This window comes from Plecotus auritus (assembly GCF_963455305.1).
Source record: "Plecotus auritus genome assembly, chromosome: 2".
In the NCBI taxonomy this organism is placed as follows: Eukaryota; Metazoa; Chordata; class Mammalia; order Chiroptera; family Vespertilionidae; genus Plecotus; species Plecotus auritus.
The window spans coordinates 172,021,351-172,049,067 of record NC_137771.1 but is presented as its reverse complement, the minus strand read 5'-3'; the positions used below and the strand labels follow the sequence as shown (position 1 = coordinate 172,049,067).

Genomic DNA, 27,717 nt, shown 5'->3' with positions numbered 1-27,717 from the left:
ACCCAGTCTCACTTGTGCCCACAGCATTTTCATTTATGGAGGTGACTGAGTGGTGGGTGGAGAGGTCAATGCCATTGAGAGAATTTCCTGCTTACATTTCCCGAGAGAAGGGGGAATGCCTTGCCACACAGGGCCAGTGGGGAAGCATCAGGTCTGGTGTGGGGGCAGAAGCGGGGGTGAGGGGAGAGCCTGGGCTGGAGCCTGTACCGGGAAAGGCAGGGCATTAGGATCGGCTAGTCTGAATAGTTCTGGCAGGCGTTGGGCTAAAGGGGTGGTTTCTATTTGCCTAGTGTATGGCCCTGAGATGATTTCGGGCAGGGTAAATATTGCCTTGGTGTGTGAGAGTTACATAAAAGGGGGTGGTTTGGGGTATAGATTTGGAATTGGTTAGTTTGTATGTAACAGGCATGCTCTTGGTTAGTCCTTTACTATCTCTAAGAATTGGTTAACTCTGAGAGGGTCAATCTCCTTAGCCAGCAAGATTTTTTGATGTGTTATACCATCATAAGATCTAAAAAATAAAATAAGAATGATCAATACATTTAAAGTAGCTGTAAATGAATGGATTAGGTGACTTTAAAACTTCTTACAGCCATAGGGTACATTTCATCCATGACCAGATGTAGAAAAAATACAGTCCTTGCCATCATTCAATAGTTGGGATTTGTTTGCAAGGAGAATCATAATGACTCTGAAGTACTATTCTTATAATTTGAGTGAGGTGCCACTAGGGGGTGCTTTGGTCGGGCCTGATTGAACACCCTGACTTTCTATAGGGGTGGACAACTGAGTTTTAGCTTATTTTTTCATTCATTTTATACTTTCTTTGACGCAAATATATCTCTTCAGGGTAAAATTTTAATATTTATTTATTTATTTATTTATTTATTTATTTATTTATTATTGAATTTATTAGGGTGATACTGCTTAACAAAATTATACAGGTTTCAGGTGCACAATTCCACAACACATCATCTGTACACTGTACTGTGTGTTCACCACGCCAAGTCACGTCTCCTTCCATCACCATTTATCTCCTCCATCTCCCCCCACCTTTTTCTTATTTATTAATTTGAGAGAGAGAGAGAGAGGGAGAGAGAGAGAGAGAGAAAGATTGGTTTGTTGTTCCACTTATTTATGCATTCATCGACTGATTTTGATATGGGCCCTGACCAGGGATCAAACCCACAACCTTGGCATATTGGATAACGCTCTCACCAATTGAGCTACCTGGCCAGGGCATGGGTCACAATTTAAATACTAGATAGTTCAGTATTCACAGAACAATGTTAAATAATTGGAATCAGTTTTTAAGAAGCACACATTCCTGAGTATAATTCAATTCAGTGGCTCTTTTTGCTCTTAAGTCATTACCAAGTATAATATAATCTGATTCTTAAAAATGTTCTTTTTCCTTCTGAGTTTCAAAACCGGAATCAAAAAACTGTGGTGTGCTTTAGAGTAACAGCCTGGAAAGTCTTTAGAGGCAGCACCTCGTCAGGCTTTGATGCATTTCTAATAGGGTCCTGCTTGGCAGTCACCAGTCTCAGGAGGAGGGTCCTATTGACACTTCCATTGTTTGTGTTTTGGTGTTTGAGTGTTAGCTTCTTCACAGGAACAGGCGTGAAAAAAGAGAAGAAGTGGAGTAAAATCCACTGGTCTGTGTAAAAAATTCTGCAGTGTTGTTTCCCTGATGTGCAAAGAGCTTGTAAGTCACACTCACACTTCCTGCCAGCACTTACGGAACTCAGGTGCTCCCTGATGCACCGAGGCGGCAGCCTCGCCGCCCTCCCTGCGCTAAAAATATCATGCCTGATCCAGATGATAAATTCGCTCTAACATGAATTTTACTTAAAACAGAAAGCCATTACTCATTTTGAGTAACTTTTCCTTTTATTTTAGGCAATTATCAGTAAAGAACAACACAAAGTCAAAACAAATTCTAATTAAAAAAAGACTCAAATGTTAAGGAGAGACACCCTATCTAATAAAAGAGTAATATGCAAATTGACCGTCACTCCAAGACACAAGATGGCTGCCACAAGATGGCCAGCAGGGGAGGGCAGTTGTGGGCAGTTAGGGGTGACCAGGCCAGCAGAGGAGGGCAGTTGGGGGAGACCAGGCCAGCAAGGGAGGGCAGTTGGGGGAGACCCAGGCCTTCAGGGGAAGGCAGTTGTGGGGGGGACCAGGCCTGCAGGGGAGGGCGGTTGTGGGCAGTTAGGGGTAACCAGGCCTGCAGGGGAGGACAGTTGGGGGTGACCAGACTGGCAGAGGAGGGCAGCTGGGGAAGACCAGGCCAGCAAGGGATGGCAGTTGGGGGGTGGGGGGACCAGGCCTGCAGTGCAGGACAGTTGAGGGGGACCCAGGCCAGCAGGGGAAGGCAGTTGGGGGGGACCAGGCCTGCACAGGAGGGCAGTTAGGGGTGACTGGGCCAGCAGAGGAGGGCAGTTGGGGGAGACCAGGCCAGCAAGGGAGGGCAGTTGGGGGGGACCAGGCCTGCAGAGGAGGACAGTTGGGGGGGGGGAACCCAGGCCTGCAGGGGAGGGCAGTTAGGGGTGACCGGGCCAGCAGAGGAGGGCAGTTGGGGGTGACCAGGCCTGCAGGGGAGGACAGTTAGGGGTGACCAGACTGGCAGAGGAGGGCAGTTAGGGGTGACCAGGCAGGCAGGGGAGGGCAGTTAGGGGCAATTGGGCTGGCTGGGAAGCAGTTAGGCATCGATCAGGCTGGCAGGGGAGTGGTTAGGAGGTGATCAGGCTGGCCTGCAGAAGCGGTTAGGGGCAATCAGGCAGAGGCAGGCGAGCGGTTAGGAGCCAGCAGTCTTGGATTGTGAGAGGGATGTCTGACCGCCCGTTTAGGCCCGATCCGAGAGGGTGCAGGCTGGGGTGAGGGACCCCCCCATGCACGAATTTTGTGCACTGGGCCTTTAGTTAACTTTATAAAAGTCTTTGCTACCTTTAAGTTTCTTGTTTATCTAATGCGTTTAAATGTGATTTAAGTCACAGACACCTTTTGGTGAATTCAGCCACTGCTCTAATGAAGTTGAGTTATGAACAAGATTATTAACTCTAGGTCAGCATCCTGTTTTAAAAATGTTTCTAATAATGTGATGATTTAAAATTTTTCTTAAAATAAAAATAAGTTAGTATTTTAATTATAGAACTACCATGTGTCCTGGCCTGTGTGTTCAGTGGTTAGAGCATTGACCTGCACACCAGAGGGTCACAGATTTGATTCCTGGTCAAGGGCTCCTACCTTGGTTGCAGGTCTGATCCCTGCCCCATTCCGGGTGTTTGCGAGAGGCAACCAATCAGTGTGTCTCTCTCACATTGGTGTTTCTCTCTCTCTCTCACCCCTCTCTTCCACTCTCTCTAAAAATTAATGGGGCCAAAACCAGTTTGGCTCAGTGGATAGAGCGTCGGCCTGCGGACTGAAAGGTCCCGGGTTCGATTCCGGTCAAGGGCATGTATCTTGGTTGCGGGCACATCCCCAGTGGGAGGTGTGCAGGAGGCAGCTGATCGATGTTTCTCTCTCATCGATGTTTCTGACTCTCTGTCCCTCTCCCTTCCTCTCTGTAGAATATCAATAAAATATATTAAAAAAAAAATTAATGGGAAAAAATCCTTGGGTGAGAATTAACAACAACAACAAAAACATCCTCACTCCCTGGGTGAGGATTAAAAAAAACAGTGCCACGTGCATGCAGTCAAGAAAAAAATTCAAACACTAGAGAATGACATAAAGTGAAAAGCTTTCTTCCTCTCTCTTTACCTCCATTCCCCAGAGACAGTCACTGCGAATGGTTTCGGTGTTTGTTTTCCTTTGTGGTTATCGTTATAACTTTAAATAATATATTTATACTTCAATTTCTTGACCAAATCACCAACTTATTATCAGTTTATTTATTGCTTCCTGATATGAAGAAAGAGGGCTTTTGGCATATTTACTCTTTCTTCCATTTTCCTCACTTCATTTCTAATTTTCTGTTAGTTGGATTATTATTTTTACACTGTCAAGGTTTATGAAATTTACATATTTTTCTGAATTATAATGAACATTTCCACATTGGTTATAGTTGGTTATAAAATTTTAAATCTATAAGTAGTGTGTGTGTGTGTAAATGAATAACCAGGTGACATCATTGGACTCATGAAGAAGAAAACATAATTTTACATCATTAAAGCTTTGCTGCTACTGAGCAACAGGGTCTTAATGTCTTTCAAGTTTTCTTTAATTCTTTTTTTAAATTAAAAAATATTTTTTTGATTTCAGAGAGGAAGGGAGAGGGAGAGAGAGAAAGAAACAACAATGATGAGAGAGAATCACTGATTGGCTGCCTCCTGCACGCCCCACATTTGGGAGGGAGCCCGCAACCCAGGCATGCGCCCTGCCCGGGAATCAGTTCATAGATCGATGCGCAACCACTGAGCCACACTGACCAGGTTTCCTTTAATTCTTATAGTCCTGATGCAGCTGCTGCTGTTTCTTATACCCCATGTTACGTTGGTTTTTTTTGGTGATTCTGTTATCTTTTGGGTGATAGTAATTTTTTTCACATATGGATTTATGGTAGTAAATTACTCTTTCCTTTTCTTACTATAAAAGTGTGGGAGGCCAGTTCCTCCCCCCCCCCGCCCCGTACTTAAAAAACAACATTTTACAATAGACTGAATGCAGAAGTAGATATGAGAATCCAGTTGTCTTCCATCAGGCCAGACATTAAAAAGATTTGCAAAATGTATAATAAGGCCTCTGTTTTCACTAAACATTTTTTGTTTTGGGAAGTAGTTATTTTTCATGGAAATATGTCATTTATTTTAATTGATAATGGGCTTATTGTTATGCTTAAATGATTAATATATATTTTTAAATATTCCCTTTAAACTTCTAGAATGGTAAATATTGATAAGTATAACACACAGAAGCAAAAGCTTTGGGTTCCTCAATAATTTTTAAGACTGTAAAGGGGGGAGAGGAGATCCAAGATGGCGGCGTAGGTAAACACCTAAACTGCTGCCTCGCACAACAATTTCAAAACTACAACTAAAAGACATAACGTCTATCACCCAGAACCATGGGAAAGCTGGCTGAGTGGAAGTTCTACAACTAGAAGGAAAGAGCAAACAGCATTGAGGGGTGCACAAGCGCTGAAAAGCTGAGGTATGGAGACGTGCGAATCGGGCTGGTGACGGGTGACTGGGAGTGATGCTGTTTTCAACCCGAAGGGAGATAAGCTCCCGATTACTCCGAACTCGTTTCTAGGGAGACGCGGGGGACCCAAACTCCTATGGGGAGAAGCTGTACTGTCTGCCGTGGGGTCGGAAAGTGAGGGAGGCTTGCTTGCAGGGCTGCAAGCAGGAACAATTGTTTATTGTGCTGGGGCGCAGGACGCGGGGACACGGTCAGAGACGCAGAGCTGCAGAGCCGGCTTACTGGCAGCCATCGCTGTTTGCCACGCCCTAGCCTAGTCACCCCCTGAGACCCCACCCTGCACAATCTACAAACCCACCCAAGCTCCAAGCAACGGCGTTAGCATATGAATGGCCTGCCCTATAGCAGCTTAACCTAGCAAACTTGCAGCCTGGGTCAGACAGCTCCAAAACCTCCAAACCCCAAGCAAAGAGGAGAAAACTGTAGTTCTTGCTGTAGCTCCTGCTGGGTGGCCTCAGACAGTAGCTGACCTGCACCCCATTGGAGATCCAGAAGCCAGTGTACCTAGTGGTCAGTGTGAGACACCAGATTTCAACTCCTCACATCCATAAGTGACACATTCAAGAGGCAGACTCAGTGAGCACCAAAGCCCCACTGAAACAAGTCCTGCACCATAAGCGTGTCTCCAGTGCAGCAGTTCTTCCATTATAGACACAGAGGGTCCTCACAGCCAATTGGCCTGGAGGTCAATTCCTCCCAGTGTACCAACAGCAATCAAGGCTTAACTACACCAAGACTTTGCACTCAGCCCACAAAGGGGTGTACCAAAGGCGTACACCTCATGTGATTGGGGAGGCTGAGCTACTGGCCCCTATAGGTCACCTACCACACAAAGCCACTCCATCAACATAAGGAAGCAGCAAAATGTGGAGAAAAAGAAACATGTCACGAATGAGAGAAATGGAGGAAAGCAAACTAATGGACGACATAGAGTTCAGAACCACATTTATAAGGTTACTCAAGAATCTTCTAAAAACCGCCGAGAAACTTGTTGAGACCTCTGAGGAGCTTAGTGAGACCTTCAAGGACCTTAATGAGAATGCCAAAAAAATGGAGAAGGACCAGTCAGAAATTAAGCATACACTGTCTGAAATAAAGAATATACAGAAACTCAACTGTAGATCAACGTACCCCAAGAATCAAACCAAAGATCTGAAATATGAGAAAACAAAAAACACCCAACCAGAAAAACAAAAAGAAAAAATCCAAAAATATGAAGATAGTGTAAGGAGCCTCTGGGACAACTTTAAGCGTACCAACATCCGAATTTTTGGGGTGCCAGAAGAAGAGAGAGAGCAAAATATTGAAAACCTATTAGAAGAAATAATGACAGAAAACTTTCCCTACCTGGTGAAAGAAATAGACTTACAAGTTCAGGAAGCACACAGAACCCCATACAAGAGGAATCCAAAGAGGACCACACCAAGACACATCATAATTAAAATGCCAAGGGCAAAAGACAAAGAGAGAATCTTGAAAGCAGCAAGAGAAAAACAGTTAGTTACCTACAAGGGAGCACCCATACGACTGTCAGCTGATTTCTCGGCAGAAACTATGCAGGCCAGAAGGGAGTGGCAAGAAATATTCAAAGTGATGAACAGCAAGAACCTACAACCAAGATTACTCTACCCAGCAAAGCTATCATTCAGAGTTGAAGGTCAGATAAAGAGCTTCACAGACAAGAAAAAGCTAAAGGAGTTCATCACCACCAAACCAGGATTACATGATATGCTGAAGGGTATTCTTTAAGAAGAGGAAGAAGAAGAAAAAGGTAAAGATAAAAATTATGAACAACAAAATGACATCAAATACATACCTACCAACAAGTGAATCTAAAAATCAAGTGAATAAAAAATCTGAAGAACAGAATGGACTGGTGAATATAATAGAATCAGGGACATAGAAAGGGAGTGGACTGACAATTCTCAAGGGGGAGGGGGTGTGAGGGGTGCGGGAAGAGACTGGACAAAAAGCTTACACCTATGGATGAAGACAGTGGCGGGGGGTAAGGGCATGGGGTGGGGTGGGGAATCAGGTGGAGGGGAGCTAGGGGGAAAAAAAGAGGAACACCTGTAATAATCTGAACAATAAAGATTTATTTTAAAAAAAAAAGACTGTAAAGGGGTCTTGAGGCTAAAAAGTTTTAAGAATGGCTGCTCTAGGGATTAAATATACATTTTAAACTTTTAACAGTTTATTTAGAGCTAATATTTTACCACTTCAGTGTAAAATGTAGGAACTTGGCAATCACACAGGCCCTTTTGTCAACCCCCTCTTCCCCATCTGTTACGCTATAGGTGCTGTATATGCATGATCAAGCCTTCCAAATAACGTTACACCCAGTGATGATGCCTTGACCGGTGTCCGCTGGGATCCACTGGCTCTGAACTGGGAGCTTCTCCGGTGCCTTGGGAGACAGCTCTTCTCTTAGCTGCCCTGGAACCCAATTTATTCTTGTACAGTTGTATTCACTCCTTTGCCTTCCCTCTAAGCCCATTTGCATGAATTTATCCAAATGTCTGATCTGCTGGTAGCACCTGTTTTTCCTCCTTTCTAGTTATAATTATAGCTCCACACTTTAAAAACATCTTTTATATCATTTTCATGGTAATTTGGAAGCTAGGAAAGTACTAGGTATGCTTATTGCTACTGGAGTGTCTTATAGACAGACCCTTTAAGTCAAGCATGTCAAACTCGTGGCTGGTGGATCGAGGCATGCGGCCCGCTAGCAGCGAGTTTAATGTGCTTGCTGCAAGTGGACAGAGAAGGAATATAAATACACACATACATATTTAGCTCTATATCTTGCAATATGTATTAAAAACTGTAAGTGCAAACTATCTCTAATTCCAGTTCATCACCCCAGGATTTATCCTTCTATTCTTTTCTCTTTCCTTAGTTGTAACTCCCTTCTCCACCAGAGAGAAACTCGAATCCTGTTCAGTATAAAGGAGGGGGCAAAAGTAGGCCTACAGTTGGGAGAATGCAAAGAGGTTTATTCCTATTGCTGTATTATTTTCCATATGAACAACTGTAAACCTACTTTTGTTCATCCTGTATTTTCTGATTTGCTCAATCCTGTAATTCACAGATCATAGGTTCTGAATTGGTAACTTCCACCCCTGCAAAAAAACCACAATTTCTGTCTAGAGTTTATATTAGTTTGTCGGTATTTTTGCTTTCAGACTGAGAGCACACTGTCACAGTACTACCTCCGAGAGCGCTTCTGATTGATACCTCTTTTCCCACCGCAGTGCGGGTTTGTTATTCATTTGAACTAGTTCGGTTCATTTGTTTCTCTTCTCATTCCATTTTAATTTTTTCTCTCATCCTGTTAATTTGATTTAATTTTGTTTTATTTTTTAATGAAAAATAAGACCCTGTAAGAGACCCACTTCAGACAGAAAGACGCATACAGATTGATTGTTTTATTTTGAGTCCGTAAAATATTAATGTGATTCCAGAAGTCAAAACCACTCCGTATGTAAGCATTCCTTTTTTTCCAGTTCAGAGGTCTGTATGTTTTTACACTTGTCATGCCGTGAATTCACAGGGGACGGGGCCACAGCTCGGGCCACAGTCCTCCCACAGTGAGCTGCTCTGGGTGGAGCAGGCTGACGCTGCAGCTGGACCCAGGTGCCTTTCTCTTTGGCTTCCTTCTTTTTCTGATCATTTTCCTTCACACGTTTCAGGAAGCTACCACGGCTCTTAGAGTGCTTAAGATGCTCAATACGTACATTAATTCTCTTGGCAAGAATCTTGCCCTTAACTTGTTTGTTCACAGCAGTGCCCACTGCATACGGGTGACACTGTAGACTCTCCCAGTTTTGCCATGGTAACATTCGTGGGGCATTCCTTTTTGAACAGTGCCCATTTCTTTGATGTCCACAATATCACCTTTCTTGTGGATTCATGTGTATGTGGCTAGAGGAACAACTCCATGTTTTCTAAAAATCCTAGAAAACATGTAGTGGGTGGCTCTCTTTCTCTTTGTTAGTCATTTAGGTGAATTACTGGAAGATGGTGGTTCTGACCGAAAGGCAATAAGAGTTTTTTTTTTTTTTTAATTTAAATTCTTTATTGTTTAAAATATTACACGAGTCTCCTTTTTCTCCCATTGACCTCTCACTGGCCGCTCCCACCCAGGCCATAAGAATTCTTAAGCAGCTATAATACAGGCTGACCCACTGAAGCACCTAGAAGAGTAAATCTCCTGCAGTTGAGTGTTAGTGGGTTTGCCTGTGGTTGGGAGAGGGCGTTAGGGTCCATGTCTCTCCTCCTGGTGTTAAACCCAGGTGGACTTCCTGGTGGCAGCCCGTGTCCGCAGGAAAGGCTCTGTCCTTTGGCCAAGGAGGCTGGGAGGGGTGGGGAAGCTCTTGTTCAGGTGGCCATGGCATCGCTACTGCGGGATTTTGTCATTTTGGGGATGGTATCAGCTGTGCAGATCACAGCTCTGAGTTCAGAAGGGCAGAGTGAGGAAGGAGGTGGTGTGTGGTCCGGGGAGGCGGGACTCAAGCAGGGATTTCCCAACAGCATCAATGTTTTCAGGGCGTCTGAGGGTCTTACCACTCCTAGGGCTGTGTGGCGTGGGACCAGGTTGTCCGGGAGGCTCCCGGCCTTGGACGAGGATTAGGATGAACAGGCATGGAGCACCCCCGGTCAGCACTGCAGGACCTGTAGGCACTGTCTGTAGGCACTGGCTTTCGAACCTGTTCTGTGGCGGGAGACACCCACACTGCACGGAGAGCTCCCGTTTCTGGGAAGGACTAAATCAATATTGACCCAGGGTGCTGCCCAGATTGGAACCCAGCGGAGTCAGACTTTGACACTCCCTGTAGGTTCCCACTCCTTCTCCACAGAGCTGTGTAGTCTCCACCCCAGGGGGTGCAGGACACTCCCTGGACATTGTTCTAGAACCCCTAGGACACTTCAGCTGAACCCCGAGGACAACCCAGAGAGGCTGGGACCGGCAGGAGCTGGAGAGGCGGCTCTCAGGGCCGCACTGTAGAGCAGGGACTCACCTCGAACTTGAGGACAGGTCGTCGGGGAAATAGAAATGCATCCCCAATAAGACCTCTTTTCTTTCTCTTCCTCCCAACTTCCCTGAAGACACCCGCCCTCACATTGAAAATCATCTCTTGTGCTTGATGCTTACAAAAGCTTTCACGGTTGTCTTATCGCCTGCACGTGTAAGCCTCTCGGGTGCGCTGAGTGTCCGCTCTTCATTGCGGGAAGGCCTGCGGTGCCCACTCTGCCACTGGAGCCGGCTCAGCGCAGCCGGGTGTTCTCGGACGTGTCCGTAATAATTACATAGCGGCTTTCAGAAGGCCCAGCGCTGGCTCCCGTGTGCTCCGCGCAGAGCAGGTCCCACAGGTGTGCTTGGGGCGCAGCCGCAGGCCGGGTCCTGCTTTGACCCACTGCTGACCCGAGTGGGCAGAAGCACGGTTCCTCCCTGGTTTCTTTCCCTCCAGCTGCCAAAATAGAGGAAGGTGTCATCTCACATTCCAGATGTGCTCACTGCGGCCGGGCAGGGCGGCGGGAGGTGGCGGTGTGCGCTCCCACTGCGCGCGGCAGAGCGGCCCTCTCACTCAGCCCAGCTTGCGGCTGCAGGAGCGGTTTCCTCCGCCGGGCGCCTTCCAGGTGCAGTTCCCCCTTCTAGACGCCCTACTCAGTGCAGAGATTCCCTGTTCACAGGAAGAAGACTTCTGACTCTGAACTAGAACACCCCAGGCAGCCGTGGAGTTTCCAGTGCGGGAGCAGGCCCTTGGCGCAGAGGCGAGGGCCTGGCTTCTTGCGCTGGGAGCTCGGGAAGGAACATGCTAGCATGAGCAGCGTGGAGGTGTGATCACCGTCTGGCTCCAAGTCCCTGTGCCCTGGAGCCTGCCAAGCTTGCCCCTGCCAGGGAAGAGAGGAGCCTGACGCTTGAGCACATGTGTGGTGTGCAGTCTGAGGGGCCTCTTTGCGCCCGGCTCTCCTTCATCTTCATCCCCACCCCTGCGCGCCAGCAGACGCCAAGCCAGGCACAGCACACATCCTGTTCCCACCTCTTTTCCTGCATCCTGCCTTGTCTATGTCATAGAATGTCCATGGGACTCTTGTTTTTCACATAGGGACCAGACCTCCCCGCTAGGTCTTACCAAGACAGCCTAGAACTGGCCGGGCTATCACCCACTGTCACCCCGCTGCCCCGCCCCCCTGCCCTCCTGCCCTGGGGGACGGAAATTACTGGGGAGAGATACAAAGGGAGGGTCTGCGAGCCCCGTGGGTTCTGTGGGAGGGCATGCTCAGGTGAGAGGGGGCTCCTCACCCTCCCGCAGAGGAGGGCCTGGGCTGGGAGTCCTGCCTGTGGGGGATAGCCGATCTTCTGTCCCGTAGGGTGTCGGCTTCTGCTGCAGCCCTTGGCTCTGCCCTCAGCCTGTCTGAGCAGGAGCTAGCCGGCACGGGAGAGAGCTGGCAGGGCAGAGCGGGAGTGACCTGTGGCCCAGCTAGGTGTGACACTGTGATTTTTAACAAAAACTGCATGCTAGACTTTCATCCCCATTCCTGGCACAGAGCTCCTCAAACCCTTGGAATTTTCTAAGAGTTAAGAGTGACAAAGGCGTCTTGATATTTATAACAAACCCCTTCCAACCACAACTTGGTTGATGTTAATGTGGCGACTTTTGGAAAACACCTACGGATGGAGGCTGGTTGCTAGGGAACCAACCATGTCATGAGAGGGTTGGAACTTACAGGGGAGGGTGAAGGGCTGGAGGTTGAACCAATCACCAATGGCCAATGCTTTAATCAGTCACATGTATGTAATGAAGCCTCCATAAAAACTCAAAAGGAGAGGATTGCAGAGCTTCCGGGTTGGTGAACACGTGGAGATGGGGGAGAGTGGCGGCTCAGGGGGTGTGGGAGCCCCACACCCTTTCCCCACACCCTGCCCTGCGCCTCTCTTCCATCTGGTGGTTCCTGAGTTACATCCTTTTCTAATCAACTGGCGATCTAGTAAATAAAATGTTTCTGTGAGTTCTGAGTCCCTCTCACAAATTAGTTGAATCCAAAGAGGGGGTCCTGGATTCCTCTGATCATTAGCCTGTGGGTCAGAAGCCCAGGTGACAACTGGACGTGCAACTCACAGCTGGAAGGAGGTGGGGATGCCGTCTTGTAGGACTGAGCCCTTAACCTGCAGGATCTAACACTATCGCTGAGGAGAGTCAGAATGGAGTTGAATTGTAGGACACCTGACTGGTGCCAGAGAATTGCTTGCTGTGGTATGCTTCTGACACCAACCGCAGCCCCACACATTGGATTTGGTGTCAGGATCATACCTCACATGGCCCAAGTGGGCACTATGCAAGGTAGCTGGTTTGAGTTGGTTAGATAGTGCTCCCCTAACAGGTCAACTTGGGGGCATCCCGCAGGTGGTGAGGCTGGAGGACATGGTGGAGAAGGGAGAGGTGAGACGAATGGGCATCGAGCTGGGGCTTCCATGTTGACGTCTGGAGGCACTGCGTCCATGGGGGGAGGCTGGGAGATATCCCTGGGTGTCTCTGTGTTACCTATGTGGCATATTTTAAAAATGAAAATATATATATTTTCGGCATTGATTTCAGAGAGGAATGGGGAGGGAGAAAGAGATAGAAACATCAATGATGAGAGAGAATCATTGACTTGTTGCCTCCTGCACGTACGTGTCCCACTGGGGATCCAGCCTAAAACCTGGGCTTGTGCCCTAACTGGGAATCTAACCGTGACCTCCTGGTTCATAGGTCGACGTTCACCCACTGAGCTACGCCAGCTGGGCACCTATTTGGCATTTTAATCTAGGGTTTTCTGTCTCAGCCCCGTCCCTTTTTCTATACTTTTGTTTCTTCTCTCTCCCTCTCCCCTCCTCCCCCCCCCCCCAACACACCGTCCCTCTCTCTGTGGGCTTGTACCAGTATCTCTCTAAGAATATCAGGATTGCAATCTTGGTGTCAAACTCAGGCTCCTGTGCATCTGATGAGCAGGCTCTGGGAACACTTAATTATATTCTTCTGTCACTTGGTTAGAAAGGGTAGGCACACTCCCGACACATCTCACAGGAAGCTGTCCTAGCTGAGCCACCAAACCCAATTCACACCATTTGCACTTTCTTCCTCAGGGTAAAGCATCTCCTACAGCTTCTACCTTAGTCATCTGTGAAACACCTTTAAGGCTGATTTAGTCCAGTGAGATCCAGGACCTGAAAAGCTTTTCACACAACATTTTTTTCTTTAAATCCTCACCCAAGGAGTGAGGATGTTTTTTCCATTGATTTCTAGAGAGAATAGAAGGGAGCGGGGAGGGGGAGAGAGTGAGAGAGACACATTGATTGGTTGCCTTCCACACATACCCTGACCCGGATTGGGGATCGAATCTGCAACCCAGGTACGTGCCCTTGACCAGGAATTGAACCCAAGACCTTCCGGTGCCCAGGCCGAAGCTCTAACCACTGAACAATGCTGGCCAGGGCTTTTCATATGACTTTAGGTATACGAACACATAAGCAAAACAGCCTTCAGAGTGGAAATGCAAAGGCTGGTATGAAAGAGGAATAACATTTTGAAAATCACAATGGGAGATTTAGGGATCAGGCAGATGTATTCACAATTAAGCCAATTCTAGGATATTAGACATTGAAATCTGAAAGATCACAATTTAGGAGAGAAGTGGGCAAGTGACCTGTGGGCCAGGTCCAGAGTTTACAGTGTGGACCGCAGGATCCAAAGCCCTGTGTGGCCTGGGCAGTGGCGTCTTGTCTTGCAGATGCTCTTTCCTTGGTTATATGAACAGCCGGCCGGCCCTTCTCCCTGCCGCCTCCCTCCCAGGGGTGTGGTTAGGATCAAAGGAGGGATTGATGTGGAAGCTGAAAGCACTCTCTCAATGAGGACTCTTTGTGGCTGAGAGTTGCCGTTGTTATTACTGTGTCTAATAAAAAGAGCAGGCCTGTAACAAGCCACGGGTGGGAAGCTGAGCACACGCAGAGACAGGAAGTTGGACCGTGTCCTGAATTTTGAGATTAGGATCCTGGGAAACAATCCTGCATTCAGCACACAGGTCCCTTGGTACCGGTACTGTTCGGTCAAGGACACGCACGTGTTGGCAGGGTCCTAGCTTTGAGTCACGATCACTGCGCTCACATTGATTGACTTTCGGAGATTCCTCTTCTGTGGTTTGTGAAAGACAGAACGAGGAGCAGAAATGCACACAGATGAAAGGCGTTTCAGCTGGGGTCGGGGCGGATGGGGCCGTCCAGGAGCCCCCTGGCCCCTCCGGCCCTGTGGCTTCAGTGACATCCTGAGGATTCCTTGGCCAGGGAGCGTGTGGATATAACGAGGAACGAGGAGCTGGGAGCCCCTCCTTTGTGTTTGACCGAGTATAGCTGCCCCCGGCTCTGGCCTGGATCACACACATCCATTGTTCTCAGCCACTCCGTGCCCGTGACTCCGACCTTAGACGATGTCCCTGCCCTCGTGGTTTCTCTGCCCTTTCACTGTGTTGAGAGGTCACATGCACACAGCAGTTAGACGCACTGCACACGGGTTCACAGTGGTTCTCGGAGCTTTCCCGGTGAGAGTCACTGTCGTTGAGGGTGTAGGAGGACTCCGCTCACAGCTGATTTAATTACAAAGCCGCTGTGAGAGCAGTTCGCAGCATGAGTTGCTCCTGGTTTTAAGATCATTTTAGTATTTCCACAAGGTTTAGTCTTTCTAGTAGAGTTTCCATTTGAGCGTTGCGTGCCTTCATTATTTTTGAATTGGAGAAATGAGGAAGGTGACTGTTCAACTCCTTATCAGCCTCTGATTCTAGACAACTGCCAATAGGATGACTTAGAAGCCTGTTCAGTCAGGAAAACAGAAACCACTCTAGGTATTTTAAACAGGGAATTTGATAGACAGAATTCATTACAGAGGTATTAGAAGGACCAGAGGAGCAAAAGATGTAAAGTAAGGCTACCCAAAGATTAGGAAGTGCCGGAGGCTGCTGTCCCCAGGACTGGAGGGCTGTAAGGGACAGTGGCATTACCCAGAGCTCATGACCACTGCCTGGGCGGGAACCAGAGTCCCACTCTCACCTAGAAGTGGCAACAGCACTTTGACCTGTATCCCCGGGGCCAAACGCAGTCACAGGCCACACCTCCCTGCAAGGAGACTGGGAAATATCGCCAGCGGAGTGGCCAGAAGGAAAGGGACCATGTTTGCTGAACCACTAGTCTCTGCTACACATGGTACAGGAATTGCTGCCATGAGGAGAGAACAGGGACCCTTTGCAGACTCAACCTTCAAGATTCTGTCTGTGTGCATGCCAGCCTGCTCTGTGGCACAAGATGGGAATATTTTAAAGCTGAGTTCTCCTACCTCCTCCTGATCTACTTCCCTTCCCGCCCTTCCCCTCCCTGACCCTCTTTGGTGCTGAGCTGACTCTGTGCTCTGTCCCAGGGGGTCCTGGCCCAGCCCGAGCCCTGGTGGAAGGTCCAGCTGTTCGTATGGGAGCCAGTGCTGTTCGGGACCTGGGATGGCGTGTTCACGTCCTGCATGATCAACATTTTTGGGGTCGTCCTTTTCTTGAGGACCGGCTGGCTGGTGGTGAGTGATGGCTTGGTGGCCCTGGAGTCTCTTGTGGGCCGGTGACATGGGAAGCTCTGTCACTCTTGGGCAGTGGTCGGCAAACGCATTAGTCAACAGAGCCAAATATCAACAGTACAACGATTGAAATTTCTTTTGAGAGCCAAATTTTTTAAACTTAAACTTCTTCTAACACCACTTCTTCAAAATAGACTCGCCCAGGCCGTGGTATTTTGTGGAAGAGCCACACTCAAGGGGCCAAAGAGCCGCATGTGGCTCGCGAGCCGCAGTTTGCCGACCACGGCTCTTGGGCATCCCTGGTGCAGGCAACAGATTCCTGAAGCACAGATGCTCCAGAAACATGAAGCAAGAAGCACGTACATGGAATAGTTACGTTGCTTTTAAGATAGGCCTCCCACAGAGGTTTCAATGCCAGCCTCACCATGGACTTAACTACTGAATATGAGCGCAGAGTTCGGTGCACATCGTAGCGGGGACTAGAGATGGGTCAAAGAGAGGTAAGTTTGTGGGCAGTGTGTGACCCTCTCCAGCTTTCCTGGTATTCTTCCACTCGTCTGGTGCCAGCTCCTGGTGGTACCAGCTCCTCTACCTATGTGGTTGCCTCCCCCACTACACCCCATGCACAGAGAGGCTTGGTCAGAGGTGCATGCTGCTTACACTCAGGGCCAGATTACCTGAGGCACGCCTTTTGCATGAGACCATGGGGGTTAGTTTGTCTTCCTCTGTAGATGGAACAAGGGCCTCTTTTTTATGTCTCATGTGAGAGCATCCTGTGACCTTCCAGGTAGATGTATGTCCTGAGCAGGTATCAGCCCTTCACACAGTGCCGTCTCCCTCAGACTTCAGTGAACTCAACAGCCTTCTCAGAACAAAAGGCCAGTCTATCAGGAATCACTGATGAGCACCTACTGTGTGTCAGGCACTACATGCCAGTAAGATTGCAAAATATAAGACCCTGTTCCTTTCCCTGGTGAGCTAACAGCCATAGTGGTTAGATTTTACATCAGGAATTCAAGAGAGTTCTCAAAGCAACATTAAATCTCCAGGAGTGGAAAAGACTGTGAATATAAGGTTGCTGAGGTGTCCAGGGAGCTTCCTGGAGATGTGGTTAAACCAGGTGTTGAAAGGTGAGCTGGACTGGACAGGTGAAAAGAGAGAGGGGGCCATTCAAGGTGTAGAATATATTAGGGTTCTCCAGAGAAACTGTATCTCTCTCTCTCTCTCTCTCTCTCTCTCTCTTTCTCTCTCCATATAAATATATGTATATATGGAAAGAGAGAAGGGGGGGGGCAATATTTATTTTAAAGAATTGACTCACATGATTATGGGGCTGGCAAGTCCAAAATCTGTAGGACAAGCAAGATTCAAGTGAGAACTGAAGTTGCAGGCTTGAGTGCAAAGGCTGGAAACGCAGGCAGAATTTCTATGTTGCTGTTTGGAGACAGAATTCCTTCTTTGGGAAACCCTAGTCTTTGTGCTTAAGGCCTTTAGCTGATTGCATGAGGCACACCCATATTATGGAAGGAAATCTCCTGAAAGTCAACTGATTACAAATGTTAATTACATCTTAAAAATACTTTATAGCAAATTCTAGACTAGCACTTGACCAACCAGCCACCATAGTTTGGCCAAGTTGATATATAAAACTAACCACCATGTAGGCAGATTCTGGGGGGTGTGAGGTTCTTACCCCCTCAGGAGGCCTGGCTTAGGCCAGACCGTCCTAAGCCCTTGTCCGACTCCCTGAGCTTCCTGTCCATAAAAGATCAGAGTCTTTCATTGCCAGCTCACAGCACACACACGAGGTTCATTTGAGGTAAATGGATTATCCAACTGTGTTTTATAACAGGAGGATGCTTCTGATAATTCTTTCTGAGAACATTTGGAAAATTAAAGTTTATTGAATTTTCCAATTGGTCTTTGAGTTAAATATTTAAAAGGATTATGGATCCTATATTGCAGTTTGCTTGATAACATCTGACTTGCAGACTCAAAAATAGTTGCATTCTTAATGATATATTTATTGTTTATGATAAAGGCAACAGACCTATCAATGAATATTTAACTGTGAACTTTTTATCATTTAGGTTTTTTAAGTTTCATCCTTCATATGTTCAGATAAATTTTAATTTAATATCAGAGAGCCCAAAATTGATTTTTTTAAATATATTTTATTGATTTTTTACAGAGAGGAAGGGAGAGGGATAGAGAGTTAGAAACATCTATGAGAGAGAAACATCAATCAGCTGCCTCCTGCACATCCCCTACTGGGGATGTGCCCACAACCAAGGTACATGCCCTTGACCGGAATCGAACCTGGGACCCTTGAGTCCGCAGGCCGACGCTCTAGCCACTGAGCCAAACCGGTTAGGGCCAAAATTGATTTTTTTTTACCTAGCCCTTGTGTGTATTTAAATTGATATGCCACACTAAAGAGTTTTAACTATGGTCTTGTAGAATCCAATATTTGTAATGGTGAGAATTAAAAATAAAGTAGAAGCATCCTTTTAAAAAGTCCTTGGCCCAGGGTTCAGCCTTAACCATATCCAGTGTGGGTCGGATTTTTTCTTTACTTATGCGTGGAAAGCTTAGGGCTGAGTCAGCAACCTCCCTGGTGTGGATACTAAGAATTCATGCCCTTCACCCGTGTCCCAAACTTACAGGGGCTCCCACTTACAAAAACACAGTCTCCAGGTCAGACTTGTCATCCTGGCGGCAGTCTCAGGTGTCTGGGGTTGACCTCTGTTTGTGCCCCTTCCCGTGGGCCACCTCACTGCCAGCATCTCTCCAGCCTGTGTCCAAGGGAGGTCCACCACTGACCACTGTGGCCGAATAAGGCCTGGCCAGTGACAGCCTGGGCCGCAGGGCTCTGCTTCCTGCAGGGGATGGTTCTGGAATGGTAGAAGGAGAGAAGGGTAGCCTCTCTCTGTTCTGATGTCCAAGGGCCTCCCCTGAATGCTCTCAGTGGGTTATTTTTTTGAGAACTGGCTATCAAGAGGTGTCAGTTCTATCCCCAAAGTGAAAGCACAAGTTGTATTAACCATCTATTGCTGCATAACTAACTACCCCAACACTTAGCAGCTTAGAGCAATGAATATGTCATCCTGTCATTTATGTTATGTTATAGCTTCTGTGTTCAGGAGCTGGGTGCCTCCTGCTCAGTCTGTCATGGAGTCATAGTTGAGCTGTCAGTCAGGGCTGCAGTCTCATCTGAAGGCGTTACTGGGGCAGGACCGTTTTCAAGATCACTTGTGTAGTTGTTGACAGGCCTTGTACTGTGGGCCTCTTCACAAGGTTGCCTCATTCCATGCAGCCTGCTTCCCCCAGGGCCGAAATCTGAGAGAGTGTGAGAGAGCAAGCACTGGAGAAGAAAGCCACAGTCTTTTAATTTGTTGTTGTTAATCCTCACCCAAAGATATTTTTTCCCATTGATTTTAGAGAGAGAGAGAAAGGGCGGAAGTGGAAGAGAGAGAGAGAGAAAGAGAGAGATTGATGTGAGAGAGACACATCAATTGATACCTCCTGCACATGCCCCGACTGAGGTGGGGGATTGAACCTGCAACCCAGGTACTTGCCCTTGACCAGGAATCAAACCCACCACCCTTTGGTGTGAGGGCTGATGTTCTAATCACTGAGCCACACTGGCCATGGCAAAGCCACAGTCTTTTTATATCTTCATCTCAGAAGTGACATCCCATTACTTCTGAAATATTCTGTTCATTAAAAGTGAGTCATTGGGTCTAGCCCGCACTCAAGGTGAGGCGATTACACAAGGACTGGAGTGCCTGTAGTTGGGGATCAGTGGGGCTGTCTTTGAGGCTTCTACCACACAAATACACCCTTTTGCCCTAAAGTGATCTATTTTTCAGTTCTGACATTAGTTTTACCTGAAAAATTATATTTGATCATGGAAGAAAAGGCAAATGTGAGATGCCAAAAATCAGGTACAGCTTCTAGGAGATGGCATACAATTAAAGCAGGTAGAGGTCATGCCCAACTGATTTTTTAAATAGACAATAGTAACTAAAGAATAATTTGGCAGTATATTTATAATTCGGAAAATGTTAAAGTGGTAGTTTTGTCATGGAGACTTAAAGATTGGTGCAGGGTATTTTATTATCACGTGAAGACAATTTAAAAGCACGCACAAAGGAAAAAGTAATGATATAATTTCATTAAAAATACAAAATCAGCAAAATGAGAAACTCTGCACAAAACACAATCCTGCTGCCTCGGAGCTCACAGCCCAGAGGGAAAGACTGACTTGGAGACAGACTCGGTGTGTAAGCACTGTGATGAGGACTAAGTCGTGGGTGCTGTGGGAGCCCAGAGCAGGGGTACACGACAGCTTCCTGAAGGAGGAAACCCCTCAGCACTGAGTCCTAAAGGATGTGCTGGAGGGAACCTGGCAAGGAATTGAGCAGGAAAAGCATTCGAGGCAGGGGATCAGCATGGTGAGGGTTGCTGGGGAGAGAACATGTGACTTCAGGCTGGGGCACAGCGTGAATGGGGGGGTTTTGTTGGCAAAGGGATGAGAGGGACTGGGGAGGGGGAGAGGGAACAGAGTAGGAGGGGCCCCATCAGTGTATTACGTAGCTTTGACTTTACTCTGTGGGGGATGATGGGAAGTCATTGAAGAATCTGAAGCAAGGACATTTCCCTTCATCTGGCCTTACTACTAGTGGAGCGGCACTTGCCCCACCTCTGGGGTAGGGGGAAGAGGTGGTCAATGCTCCTTCGAGGGGCTGCATCTGGCGGGGCCTCCTTATCCTAACCCTGACCTTGCTCCTTGTTGTTCTGCAGGGAAACACGGGAGTGCTCATGGGCATGTTTCTGGTGTCCTTCGTCATCCTGGTGGCCCTCGTCACCGTGCTGTCTGGCATCGGAGTCGGGGTGCACTGTGGCGTTGGCAGTGGTGGTGTCTACTCCATGATCTCCTCGGTCCTGGGCGGGCAGACTGGAGGCACCATCGGGCTACTCTATGTGTTTGGACAGGTGAGCCCGGGCTGCTGGGGCAGGGGAACTGTGTCCCGAGGCCTCCAGCATGTGTGGCATCTCTTCCCTTGCCTACTGTTTGCCACCATCTTCTCATCCACATTCTCACTTGACCTGGGGAGAGATGAGGGTGGGACAATTGCCCCCATTTTATAGATGGTAAGACTGGAACTCTGAAAGGGAATTCAGCGGCAGAGCCCAGCCCACCATCCAGGCCCTGACCCTTAGTCAATGGTCCTTGCTCTCCACTAGGCCTGCCTCATGGAGTCCTGATGTGAACAGGGAGGCAGGGGCTGGGCTGGAACCTTTCCTGCTGCCCATTCTAGGGAGGTGAGTGCACAGCAGTGGCTGGAGCCCAGGTGGCAGCTGGATGGCCTGGTTCCTGAGGCACTTTGTTCTGAGGAGGGGAGATCTTGCCTATGCCAGAGGACTTCCCTTGCAGCAGGCACTTCTCAAATGAGCTGGAGCTCTCATGCATTGATAGCTTGAGGCCTTCCCAGGAGGCTGGAAGCCCCCTGTGTGGATGCCTGTCTGAGAAGGAGAATACTAATGAGGCCACATTGCCAGGGTGGCCAGAGGTTCTCAGAAAACCAGCGAGCAGGGAGAAATACGAGGTTTCTTTAGATGGAACACAGGGATGGAGACCTCTGTTTCCTTTTATATAGAGGAAACAAGTGCAGACATTAAGAAGCAACTCTTTGTTGGCACTTCTTAGCATGGAAAAGGCTTTTATGATTGTGCAAAGGGTGGTGGGTGGTTGAAAAAACAGCTTAATGAAAAGAATTTGTCTAAGTAAGACTACAAGAGTCTCTTCAAAGAAAGCATCGGTTTTGTTTCTTTTATTTTTAAGCAGCAGGGGCAGGGTATTTTAGCATAAATACATTTGATTCTCCAAAGCACAAAGTTGTGTGTGTGTGTGTGGGGTGGGGGGGGGGACCAATGCATGGAAGGCACACAGAATGTCACTGCACTCTTAAAAACCACTTGCCTTTACTAGAGAAAGATCTTTTTGTTGCCATTGTCATTTTTATTTATTTTTAAATAATTTTTAACTTTTTAATTACAGTTTACATACAACATTATATTAGTTTCAGGTGTACAACATAGTGAGTAGACATTTATAAAACTTACAAAGTGATCACGTGGATAAGTCTAGTACCCATCTGACACCATACATAGTTATTACAATACTAGAGGCCCGGTGCATGAAATTCGTGCACTGGGGTGTGTGTGGGGGGGTCCCTCAGCCCAGCCTGTGCCCTCTCGCAGTCCGGGAGCCCCACGATCCATTGCCCCGCAGAGGGAGGCCCTGCCCATCTGCCACAGCCCACCAGTCGGTGGCCTGGGCCTTCCCCTGCGGGGCGATCGTGGGGCAATGGTGGGGCCCCCAACCAATCACATCACACCTGCCTTGGCTGGCCTGGCGCCATGTGTGTCATAGCATGGTTGTCCGGATGTTCGTTCTGCTGTTAGGGCGTTCAGTCGATTTGCATATTATGCTTTTATTATTATAGATTATTGGCTATACTAGAGGCTTGGTGCATGAAATTCATGCACGGGTAGGGTAACTAGGCCTGGCTGGCAATCAGGGCCGATCGGGGCCTTCCTTCGTTCTGCGTCACCCCCTGGTGGTCAGTGCATGTCCTAGCTAGTGATAGAACTCCTAGTCTCCCGGTTGAATTTCCCTGGAGACACTTTGCATATTAGCTTTTTATATATATAGATTCCCTATGCTGTACTTTACATCCCTGTGGCTGTTTTTAAAAACTGGCAATTCCCACATCTTAGTCCCTTCCCCTTTTATACCCATCTGCCCAACTCACCTCCCATCTGGCAACCATCAAAATGTTCTCTGTATCTATGAGTTTGTTTCTGTTTTGTTTATTTTGTTTTTTAGATTCCACGTATAAGTGAAATCATATGGTATTAGTCTTTCTCTGTATGATTTATTTCCCTTAGCATAATCAGTCTAGGAGGTCCATCCATGTTGTTGTAGATGCTAAGATTTCACTCTTTTTTATGGCTGAGTAATATTCCATTGTATATATATACCACTTCTTTATCTATTTGTCTATTGATGGACATTTAGATTACTTTCATATCTTGGCTATTGTAAACAATGCTGCAATGAACATAGGGATGCATATGTCTTTCTTTAAAAAAATTGATCTTAAAGAGAGGGAGGGAAAGAGAGAGAAAAACATCGATTGGCTGCCTCCCTCACAAGCCCTGACTGGGGACTGAACCCCTAACCTGGGTATGTGCCCTGACCAGGAACAAACCCACTACCTTTTGGTGTACTGGACGACACTCCAACCAAATGAGCCACACTGGCCAGGGTGCATATGTCTTTTTAAATTAGTGTTTGGGTTTCTTCAGATAAATACCTGGAAGTGGAATTGCTGGGTTCTTTCTTTCTCTCTTGTTGTACCTTTTATTTTAAAGTCTACTTCGTCTCATGTAAGTATTGCTACTCCAGCTTTCCTTTGGTTTCCATGTGCATGCGATATCTTTGTCCATCCTTTGACTTTTAGTCTGTGTATATTTTGATCTGAAGTGAGTCTCTCGTAGGCAGCACATGTATGTGTCTTGTTTTCTTATCCATTCAGCCACCATATGTCTTTTTTTTGTCTTTTTTGTTTTTTGTTTTTTTAAATAAATCTTTATTGTTCAGATTATTACAGGTGTTCCTCTTTTTTTTCCCCCATAGCTTCCCTCCACCTGATTCCCCACCCCACCACATGCCCTTACCCCCCACCACTGTCCTCATCCATAGGTGTAAGATTTTTGTCCAATCTCTTCCCGCACCCCTCACACCCCCTTCCCCCTGAGAATTGTCAGTCCTCTCCCTTTCTATGTCCCTGATTCTATTATATTCACCAGTCCATTCTGTTCATCAGATTTTTTATTCACTTGATTTTTAGATTCACTTGTTGGTAGGTATGTATTTGATGTCATTTTGTTGTTCATAATTTTTATCTTTACCTTTTTCTTCTTCTTCCTCTTCTTAAAGAATACCCTTCAGCATATCATGTAATCCTGGTTTGGTGGTGATGAACTCCTTTAGCTTTTTCTTGTCTGTGAAGCTCTTTATCTGACCTTCAACTCTGAATGATAGCTTTGCTGGGTAGAGTAATCTTGGTTGTAGGTTCTTGCTGTTCATCACTTTGAATATTTCTTGCCACTCCCTTCTGGCCTGCATAGTTTCTGCCGAGAAATCAGCTGACAGTCATATGGGTACTCCCTTGTAGGTAACTAACCGTTTTTCTCTTGCAGCTTTCAAGATTCTCTCTTTGTCTTTTGCCCTTGGCATTTTCATTATGATGTGTCTTGGTGTGGTCCTCTTTGGATTCCTCTTGTATGGGGTTCTGTGTGCTTCCTGAACTTGCAAGTCTATTTCTTTCACCAGGTAGGGAAAGTTTTCTGTCATTATTTCTTCTAATAGGTTTTCAGTATTTTGCTCTTTCTCTTCTTCTGGCACCCCAAAAATTCGGATGTTGGTACGCTTAAAGTTGTCCCAGAGGCTCCTTACACTATCTTCATATTTTTGGATTTTTTCTTTTTGTTTTTCTGGTTGGGTGTTTTTTGTTTCCTCATATTTCAGATCTTTGGTTTGATTCTTGGGGTACGTTGATCTACAGTTGAGTTTCTGCATATTCTTTATTTTAGACAGTGTATGCTTAATTTCTGACTGGTCCTTTTCCATTTTTTTTGGCATGCTCATTAAGATCCTTAAAGGTCTCATCAAGTTCCTCAGCGGTTTTTAGAAGATTCTTGAGTAACCTTATAAATGTGGTTCTGAACTCTATGTCGTCCAGTAGTTTACTTTCCTCCATTTCTTTCATTCGTGACATGTTTCTTTGTCTCCGCATTTTGCTGCTTCCCTGTGTTGATGGAGTGGCTTTGTGTGGTAGGTGACCTATAGGGGCCAGTAGCTCAGCCTCCCCAATCACCTGAGGTGGACGCTCTTGGTACACCCCTTTGTGGGCTGAGTGCAAAGTCTTGGTGTAGTTAAGCCTTGATTGCTGTTGGTACACTGGGAGGAATTGACCTCCAGGCCAATTGGCTGTGAGGACCCGCTGTGTCTATGAAGGAAGAACTGCTGTGCTGGAAACACACTTATGGTGCAGGACTTGTTTCAGTGGGGCTTTGGTGCTCACTGAGTCTGCCTCTTGAATGTGTCACTTATGAATGTGAGGAGTTGAAATCTGGTGTCTCACACTGACCACTAGGTTCACTGGCTTCTGGATCTCCAATGGGGTGCAGGTCAGCTACTGTCTGAGGCCACCCAGCAGGAGCTACAGCGAGAACTACAGTTTTCTCCTCTTTGCTTGGGGTTTGGAGGTTTTGGAGCTGTCTGACCCGGGCTGCAAGTTTGCTAGGTTAAGCTGCGATAGGGCAGGCCATTCATATGCTAAAGCCACTGTTTGGAGCTTGGGTGGGTTTGTAGGTTGTGCGGGGCAGGGTCTCAGGGCATCACTAGGCTAGGGTGTGGCAAACAGCGATGGCTGCCAGTTAGCCGGCTCTGCGTCTCTGACCGCGTCCCCGCGCCCCATGCCCCAGCGCAGTAAACAATTATTCCTGTGCGCAGCCCTGCAAGCAAGCCACCCTCACTTTCCGACCCGATGGCAGACAGTCCAGCTTCTCCCCTTAGGAGTTTGGGTCCCCCGCGTCTCCCCAGAAACTGGAGTTCAGAGTAATCAGGAGCTTTTCTCCCTTCGGGTTGAAAAAAGCAGCGCTCCCAGTCGCCCGCCGCCAGCCCGATTCATGCGCCTCCGTACCTCAGCTTTTCAGCGCTTGTGCACGTCTCAATACTCTTTTCTATTTCCTTCTAGTTGTAGAACTTCCACTCAGCCAGCTTTCCCGTGGTTCTGGGTGATAAACGTTTTGTCTTTTAGTTGTAGTTTTGAAATTGTTGTGCGAGGCAGCAGTTTAGGTGTTTACCTACACCTCCATCTTGGATCCTCTCCCACCATATGTCTTTTGATTGGAGCATTTAATCCATTTACATTTAAATAATTATTGATAGATATGTAATTATTGCCATTTTATTATCCATGTTTTTTATCTTTTCTTAAAAAATATTTTTTTATTGATTTCAGAGAGGTGCCTTTAACATTTTTTTATGATACAGGTTTGGTGGTGATGAACTCCTTAAGCTTTTTCTTTTTCTTGCCTGGGAAGCTCTTTATCTGTCATTTGATTCTGAGTGATAGCCTTGCTGGATAGAGTAATCTTAGCTGTAGGTCCTTGTTTTCCAACACTTTGAATATTTCGTGCTACTCCCTTCTGGCCTACAAAATTTCTGTTGAAAAATCAGCTGACAATCTTATGGGAGCTTCCCTGTGGGTAACTAACTGCTTTTCTCTTGCTGCTTTAACATTCTCTCTTTGTCTTTAACCTTTGCCATTTTAATTATGATGTCTCTTTGGGTTCATCTTTTTGGGGACCCTCTGCTCTTCCCGGACTTGTATGTCTATTTTCTACAGCAGGTTAGTGAAAGAAACATTGATGGCTGCCATTATTCTTCAAATAGGTTTTAATTCCTTGCTCTCTCTCACTGCCTTCTGGTACCCCCATGGTGTGAATGTTGGTATGCTTGATGTTATCCCAGAGGCCCCTTAAACTATCCTCAAATTTTTTTATTCCTCTTTCTTTTTCCTGCTCTGATTGGGTGTTTTCTGCTACCTTCTTTTCCAAATAGCTGATTTGATCCTCTGCTTCATCTAATCTACTGTCGATTCCCTCTAATGTATGTATTCTTCATTTCAGTTATTGTATTCTTAATTTCTGACTGATTCTTTTTTACATTTTCTATCTCCTTTTTTTTATGTTTCTTATCTCTTTGCTAAAGTTCTCACTGAGTTCATTGAGCATCCTTATAACTAATGTGTGTTTTGTTTTGTTTTTCTTTATAACCAATCTTTTGATCTCTGTGTCTGGTAGATTGCTTGTCTCCATTTTGTTTAGTTCTTTTTCTGGAGTTTTGTCCTATTCTTTCATTTGGGACATGTTTCTCTGCCTCCTCATTTTGGTGGCCTCCCTGTGTTTGTTTCTTTGTATTAAGTAAAGCCTCTTATCTCCCAGTCTTGGTAGAGTGGCCTTATGTAGGAGGTGTCCCGTGGGGTCCAGTGGTGCAGTCCCTAGTCACTTGAGCCGGGTGCTCCAGGTGAGTCCCTTGTGTGGGTTGTATGTTCCTTCCTGTTGTAGTTGAGTCTTGGTTGTTGTTGGCATGCCAATGGGAGGGATTGACCCTTAAGCTGATTGGCTGTGAGAACTGGGTGTGACTATAACAAAGTAGCCTTCTGCAGGGCTCACCCAGGGAGCAGGAATCACTTTAGTGGAACTCTGGTGCCTGCCGAGTGCACCCTTTGGGTGCGTCATTTGTGGAAGTCGTTAAGTGATGCTCTGTTATGATCTGAAGCTGGCCATGGGGTGTGTTGGTTCTGGGGCTTTTTTGGAGGGAATCTGGTGCAGGCCAAGGTCAGCTGCTGCCTTTGCTCTGCTTGGGGCCACCTGGTATGAGCTACAAAGTGACCCGCAGATGGTCCCGCTTGTGCTGGGCTAAGAGGCATCTAAGAGAGGCTGAGCTACAAACCCAGGCTGGCTGCCCCTGGTGCCGGGTTTGAGGTGACTTAGCGAGAGATGTGGGGCATGCTCAGGCCAGTGCTGCTTGTTTGGGGTTGGTGAACCTTTGAGAGATTTTAGGAAAGTTGGCAGTTAGAACCAAGACAGGCCGTTTGTATGGAAAAGCCACTGTAAACTCTTGGGTGGGGTGGAGTTTCAGGGAATCACTAAGGCGAGTGAACAGTGTTAGCCAGGTTGATGGAGACTCAGATATGGGGCCCGCCTGTGCTAGCAGCGTGAGGGCTCATCAAGGGAACAATGGCCTCTGCCAGCACTTCTGTCTGGGACAAAG

The 27,717-nt window shown here is 46.9% G+C and overlaps 1 protein-coding gene across 1 annotated transcript in view; it reads left to right on the top strand.

Annotated features, from left to right (window-relative positions):
- The window catches only part of SLC12A8 (solute carrier family 12 member 8), a gene marked incomplete at its 3' end in the record, with an annotated part of 151,665 nt that overhangs the window by 8,053 nt on the left and 115,895 nt on the right, over positions 1 to 27,717 (top strand). The window contains exons 2-3 of the mRNA XM_080656650.1: positions 15,657 to 15,803; positions 20,607 to 20,798. Of these exons, the coding sequence (XP_080512776.1) occupies positions 15,657 to 15,803; positions 20,607 to 20,798 (339 nt within the window). The remainder of the gene's footprint in view (positions 1 to 15,656; positions 15,804 to 20,606; positions 20,799 to 27,717) is intronic.